Source organism: Myotis davidii, unplaced genomic scaffold (assembly GCF_000327345.1).
Source record: "Myotis davidii unplaced genomic scaffold, ASM32734v1 scaffold217, whole genome shotgun sequence".
Lineage (NCBI taxonomy): Eukaryota > Metazoa > Chordata > Mammalia > Chiroptera > Vespertilionidae > Myotis > Myotis davidii.
Window position 1 is genome coordinate 6,283,314 of NW_006290034.1, and position 6,868 is coordinate 6,290,181.

Sequence of the window (6,868 nt, forward strand, 5' to 3'; positions counted from 1 at the left end):
CAGGCCGAAGCAGCCGATGCAGCTGATGATGCAGTACACCCTGGGGAGCCGAGGGCCGCGGCCGGCGGGCTGTTGGGGGGAGAGAGCCTCCTTCAGGGCCGCAGCCCCCAGGCCTTCGCCCACCCGGGGACAGCGGAGCACGAGCTGGCGGCTGGGGGACGCGTGGTGAAAGATGGGCCGGATGGAGGAAGGCCTGGACAGGCGCAAGGAGGCCAGAGCGGCCACCAAAATCCAAAGAAAGTGGCTGTGAGGGGGCTGGTGGGCTCACAGGCACGCACTGCCACCATGGGGGTCGGCAAAGAGCGGGGACCGCGTGCTGCAGGGACGAGGGAGGACAACACTGAGAATCCTGAGAGCCCAGAGCAGGTGTTCAAATCCCGGTCTCTGCTCCGGGGGCTCCCGGGGCCATGGCACCGAGGCCTGGACGGGGATGTTGGGAGAGCAGAGACCACTGCAGGGCCTGCAGGAGTCCCCTGGGTAGGCGGACGAGGGGGCACGTGTCCCTGTTCTGCAGGCTGCAGGGGGCACTAACATGGCAGCGGGTGCTGGGCTGTGCTGTGCTCTCTACAGCCGCCACTGCCAGGGGCCTGGGCTTGTGCGGCTGAGGCCTGGCAGCCCCCTGAGGAGCCGGCAGGCGGCAGAGAGAAGGGGACGGTTCTGAGCTACACAGACCAGGAGGCGCCTGCAGTAGCCGATCTTCCTGCTCCCATCAACGTTGGTCAGCACGAAGGAGAAGGTCTCCCTGAGGAAGAGAGACGAGACTCTCATTTGCCCACTAGGCCAGTGATGGCGAACCTATGACACGCGTGTCAGCGGGGACACGCGAACTCATTTTTTTGGTTGATTTTTCCTTGTTAAATGGCATTTAAATATATAAAATAACTATCAAAAATATAAGTCTTTGTTTTACTATGGTTGCAAATATCAAAAAATGTCTATATGTGACACGGCACCAGAGTTAAGTGAGGGTTTTTCAAAATGCTGACACGCCGAGCTCAAAGGTTCGCCATCACTGGACTAGACTGTACAACAGGGAGGCGTGTGGCATCAGGGGGGCGCCGAGGGGGGCGAGGAGGACCCGGGAGCTGCTGGCCGGTCAGGAGAGTGGTACTAGTACCAGGCGGGTAAGTGCTTATCGGTGTCAACCTCCAAAGGCATCATCTCATTGAATTCTCAAAACAGCCCTTTGAGGTAGGTTTGCTGGTTATCCCCCTTTAAAGTTGAAGGGACTGAGGCGGAGAGGGCATTTCTCATGCCGGGCCATTCAACTCCTAGCCGTGCAGCCAAAACTCAAACTCAGACAGTCGAGTCCCAGGGCTCCTGCTGGAAGGGACGTTGCTACGTCACCTTCTTAGAGGCCCAGGGCCTTCTTTTAAGCCCAGCTCCTGCCAGTGGCAGAGTCAAAACCCAGAGATGTCACTCCCAGCAGAAGGGAAGGGAATCCCGCCCTTCTCTGCTCAGAGGTAACTGGTCAACCCGTGGGCCAAGATCCTTGATTTTACGGGGCCCCAGGCAAGATGGTTATACATGAATCCACTGAGCCCCTCCCCGTCAGGAGGAGAGCTGGTAAGAGGTGGGCATACAGGCCACGTGAGGGGCCACAGGAACCACCAGGCTCACACGGGCCCTTCTGCCCCGATCCCAGAGGCCCCGTCTCAGGGCCGGCAGTTACCTGGGATACTCAGTGAGTGGGGCCCACTCGTTCCCATCCGGGAAGCAGAACAAGGGTATGGCACTGAGCAGCCGTTCCTCCTCCTCCTGCTGGCCCCGAAGCAGGTTCTCCCGCTGTAAGGATAGGAAAGGAGATGAGCCGATGGGGCACGTAGGGGCCCAGGAGAGGGCAGGAGGGCAGGGGCAGCAGGAGAGGGCAGGAGGGCAGGGGCAGCAGGAGAGGGCAGGAGGGCAGGGGCAGCAGGAGGGGGCAGGAGGCAGGCAGGCAGGCGGACTTTTTTTGAGGCTCAGTCTTAGGATAAGCTTGTCCATGGCACAGGGTCCTCTGCTTGTCACTCTACACAGGGACTTTGTTCTGGGTCTGGCTGGACCGACCCCAAGGCCAAAAGAGCCCGTCCTGGGCCACGTCTACGTGAACCCGAGTTAGACTTCAGTGTCTGAAGATCCGCGTAGTCAGGAAGGCCGCCAGGCCACCCCTGAACACACAAGGGCCCTGAGACCGCTCGGCTTCCTGCAAGGACCACGTCCCAGAGGTAACACCTCGCAGAAGAGAAGCAGCCAGCTTACCGGCCCCACTTTCAGGGTTAAGGAGATCGCTGTGGCCCAGGGCAGGGGCAGTGAGGAGCCCAGTGTGTGCGCATGACAAGGGCTGCCCCACCCCCTCCTTCCCACGGGGGTGCCTGGGAGGAGGTGCCTGGGAGGAGCTCAGGCAGAAGGTAAGCTTCTCCACAGAGAAGGGTGACTGAGATGGAATCTGGGAGAACCAGGAGGTCCCCAAAGGGAAGAACTAGCCTAGATTCCCGGCCAGGGAGCCTAGGTCAGCTCCCCACAAAGAGGCCAGGCCTAGATTCTGTGGGTGATAACAGGAAACAAGAGCGGGCGAGCTCAGGGCACACACACACACACACACACACACACACACCCTGGCCCCGTGTGGCCTCTCAAACACCCCACCCTCTGTCCCCTCCCCCCGCCCCCTCTTGCAGTCCTTACCTTGGGAAACTGGTAGGTGATCGTCGGCTCATAATCCTCCCCTGATCGCCTCCTTTTGAGGGAAACCACGAGGAGGTATTCGAAGAAATGCTGTCCTCCGGCGAAGGTGGCCAGGCAGTGCTCCGGGGCCCTCTCTGGCTCCTTTGCAGCCTCCCCCGGACTGTCCTGGACAGACCCTGAAACCAGACACGTGGCCCACTCAGATCTCACAGGTCCACGCCCCGAGTGGGGACTGCGAGGCCCCAGGCAGCTTCAGCACCTCAAGGCCCCCCTGCCCACGCCGAGGTCCCAGCACCCAAGGTCCTGGAATGGGATCAGAGCCAACTGGGTAGTTTCCATCCACGCCGGCCCTGGGGATGTGCAACCACGTGGAGCCACCGGGAGAAAAGAAAGCACTGATTTGGAAGCCGAGGAAATGTCCTGGGGAGGCCCCGTGGGAGGCCCCGTGCCCTGGGCACCTGTGCTCACTGCATCAGAGGAGGACCACAGGCCATGTGGCTGTGACCACACCAACCCCCTCAGGGGGTATGACAGGCTCTAAAGACCCGCAGGGGAACCTCCTAGCGCAGTCACATGGGAGGAGGAGGAGGTCGAGATATAAAAGGAAGAAGGAAAAGAAGTGTTTCAAGGAAGAAACAGCCCCAGAGAAGAGAATCACCCGTGGAATAAAGGAATCCAGTCCAGACCTGGTGGGATTCGGGACCGCCATTTGTGGAACTGCCTGAGGATCCCGCCTACCACTGGTCCTGCCATGGTCCCGGGCCTGCGGGGCATGGAGCGCTGCCCTCGCCCACAGCAACCGGCTACAGAAAGCCCCAGGAGAGAGCTGCCGCTTCAGCTTCCGACCCCGGCGCTAGGCAGACAGGCCCCACGCTGTCTCCCAGATGAGGGAGAGCAGTTTCCATCCCGGGCACCCAATGGGTGAGCAAGCCGGCTGTGACGGGACCCAGGCAGGAGGCAGGAAGCCCGCACTGACACAGGCAGCATCCTGGCACGCTGCTCAGATCTCAGCTCCTCCCAGGAGCCCCAGGGTGTGGTGAGACAAAAGGTCGTAAGTAAACACCTCCAAGGCCCAGCTGCTTCTGGGCTCAGGGCTTGTGGACTTCTGGGCCGGAGGTTGTACAATGGGCTTATTTACAATCTGGGTCAAGTGAAGAATGCGAGATAGCATCAGGCTGCAGGCACTGGGGACTCCTGGGCCTTTTATCCCCAGAACTTTGACTTGTGGCCTTTCACTTAGCAACTGGGTCAACAGCAGCCCCGAACCCCTGCAAGGCCATCTGGAACTTCCAGGACCAAACACCCCTACAGCCAGCATGCCACTACATCCGCCCCGTGACATCCAAAAGGAGGAATTCTTCCAGGAGGAGGGAAACCTGGACATCAAGACGCACCTAAAAGCCTCCTCTCCTGCTAGTGGAGCTGAGAGCAAAGTCCGTGTCTGAGGCGCAGAGCTCCTGACGGTCCAGATCATCTCTTCCCCCTGCAACACCTCCCGGACAGGCTTCTCTCCCTGGGACCTGTCCCAGGGTCCCAGCAAAGGATCCCTCTTGCAAATAGAAAGCGCTGACTCAGGACATTCTCCTGGCCTGCAGGAGGGAACTGGCTGCACCAGCAATAGTAGAGAGCACCTGGGGGAACTCTGCCCCACCCCCACTCCTGCTCAGTCTTTTATATTTTAATATACTTTGTATTGATTTCAGAGAGGAAGGGAGAGGGGGAGAAAGAGAGAAACATCAATGATGAGAGAGAATCGTTGATTGGCTGCCTCCTGCATGCCCCACTCTGAGGATCAAGTTCACAACCTGGGCCTGTGCCCTGACCGGGAATCAAACCGTGACTTCCTGGTTCTGAGGTCGACGCTCAACCGTTAAGCCATGCCAGCCAGGCCTGCTCAGCCTTTGTTCCCTGTTGGACCAGGTCAAGTGTTCTGCTCAAGCTAACAGCAGAGCAACTGGCCCCTGGGGCCCTAGTGGTGTCTGGGGGCTGTGTCGGGGGGCTGGGAAGGAGAGAAAGGGTAGCACTAAGCCACCTAGAAGTCTTGCATAAACCCCTGAGTGAGCACATGTACAAGGTAAGAGACAAGGACTTTGGCCAGGCAGCCGCGTGTAACAGAAGCCAGGAGGCCAAAGTGTTAGATGCCAGAGTCTGCCACTCCTGCGGAGAATGAGCAGTCCTCCGGAAGAGAGGGGGTTCTGGAATAAAGAAGAGCTTCGAGCCTGGCTTTTGTCGGACGAGTAGAAGCCACACTCGGTGGCCCAGCCATGACTCCTGGGGCGAGCCCCCGTCACAGTCAATAAGGATGTGACGCATACTGTAATGGTGAGAACAGTGACCCAGATCGCCGCGCACCCTCACCACTCCTTGCTCGCAACCTGCACAGACTTGTTGTTGTACAATCCTCACCATCTGTCTGAGGAACAAGCATGTTGCTGATACAGATGGGGAAACCGAGGCACAAAGAAACCCAGAGACTATGAACAGAATCCGCAGGGGGTGGGGATCGTGAGAATTCTGTGCCCATGCTCCCGCCCTCTGGACACGGCACACACAGAACGGCGCACCAAAGTGGGATGCCTCCTGTTTGCCACACCTTTTCACGGATCCTTCCAGAACTTCAGGAAATTACTCCTTTCCTCAAATCATGTGAGTTGCAGTTTACAGCTCACCCATACCTGCTCTATTAGGAGTGCCAAAGGAACAGCAAAACTCATCCACTCGAGCAAAAAAGTGACTAGACCTTGGGGGTTGAGGCCCAAGAAACGCAGAAGAGATGGCCTTCTCCTATCTTTCCAAGGGGGTTATCAGCCGGAGAGAGAACATCCATCAGACTCACACGTGTCATACAGGTCACCTCATTTAATCCCTGGAGGAATGATTATCCCGGGTTTTTCATTGAGGAGGGAGCCACCCTTTCTAAGGAAGTCAGGAGTCTGGTTACACTTGTTCCTCCACCAGGAAGCTCTGCCCACAGCCATCTGAGGAAAGTCCCAGAAAAGACTAGAATATAGGTGAGCGGAGTTTCTGAAACCTGCATCTGAAAAGCTGGCCTTTCCTCTTCTAGCTCATCTGCCTTGAACCCGGGACCACCCCCACTGCCACTCCTCCCGCCAGCATGACTGACACATCCGTGTGTGTGTGTGTGTGTGTGTGTGTGTGTGTGTACACACCCTCCTACCACACACCTGCCCTGCAGGGAGGGGAACTCCCAGGAAGGCGGAGAACAGACGGCAGGCAGGCAAGATGAGGACACACTCTCCTGGCCTGACAGGTGCCAGGCCTCGGGACAGGAGTCCCGGCTGCTAGTCTTCCAGCCCCTCATCCACCCAGAAGCTCCTCCGGCACGAGCCTCACCTTGTCTGGGGGGCCAGGGTGGTTGGGAAGAACCGGGATGTCTCCTGTGGCTGCAGGGAGCAGACCCCGTTCCTCCACCCACACGGCTGGGGTTGAGGGAGACCAGAGAAGAGAGGCCAGCGGCCCCACCCTGCACTCCGCCAGGCCACTGCAGGCTCCCAATCTCTGTCCCCACCCGTGGTCTCTGACCCCCCTGCCTCCATTGGGGTGAAATGACAGATACTGGAACCCCATGGTTAGGGAGAATAGCCAGGGCTAGGGTGGAGGGCAGGGGTAATGGCGGAGAACTGACTTCACCCCCAGGTCTCCTCCCCGACGCTGAGGGTTGCACTTAGGGACGTGGCTTCCTTCGCTCAACCTTGTGATTTGCCAGCGCTAGAGCGGTGGGCTGCCTGTCCACCCAGCTCCCTTCTCCTCGGACAGCGGGACCTGTGGGCAGGGGAGCTGAGGGTTCTGGCTAGTGGAGGAGGCAATACATGTTTGCAGAATGAATGGAGAAAAAAAAAGAATGAATTCCTAATCGCCTTCCTTCCCGAGCTCAGGACCCTGCTGAGAAGGAGCACGACGCTAATGTGACTCCCCGCAGCGCGGAGGCATGACCCCCACTTCGCTGCCCAGGGGCTCCGGGAGGCGGGACTTGCCCGGTTCCCTCTAGGGCGCCACCCCAGCTCTGCTCTAGGCCACGCTCTCCACCGGCCCCGGGGCGAGCACGACGCTTGTGACTCCCCGCAGCGCGGAGGCATGACCCCCACTTCGCTGCCCAGGGGCTCCGGGAGGCGGGACTTGCCCGGTTCCCTCTAGGGCGCCACCCCAGCTCTGCTCTAGGCCACGCTCTCCACCGGCCCCGCGG

At 59.3% G+C, this 6,868-nt stretch overlaps 1 protein-coding gene across 1 annotated transcript in view; it reads right to left on the reverse strand.

The window, feature by feature from the left end:
* DENND2D (DENN/MADD domain containing 2D) overlaps window positions 1–6,868 on the reverse strand; it is a 24,239-nt gene that overhangs the window by 10,581 nt on the left and 6,790 nt on the right. The window contains exons 3-6 of the mRNA XM_015563527.1: window positions 2,665–2,840; window positions 1,673–1,785; window positions 673–742; window positions 5–69 (exon numbers count right to left, since the gene is read on the reverse strand). Coding sequence (XP_015419013.1) covers window positions 5–69; window positions 673–742; window positions 1,673–1,785; window positions 2,665–2,840 — 424 coding nt within the window. The remainder of the gene's footprint in view (window positions 1–4; window positions 70–672; window positions 743–1,672; window positions 1,786–2,664; window positions 2,841–6,868) is intronic.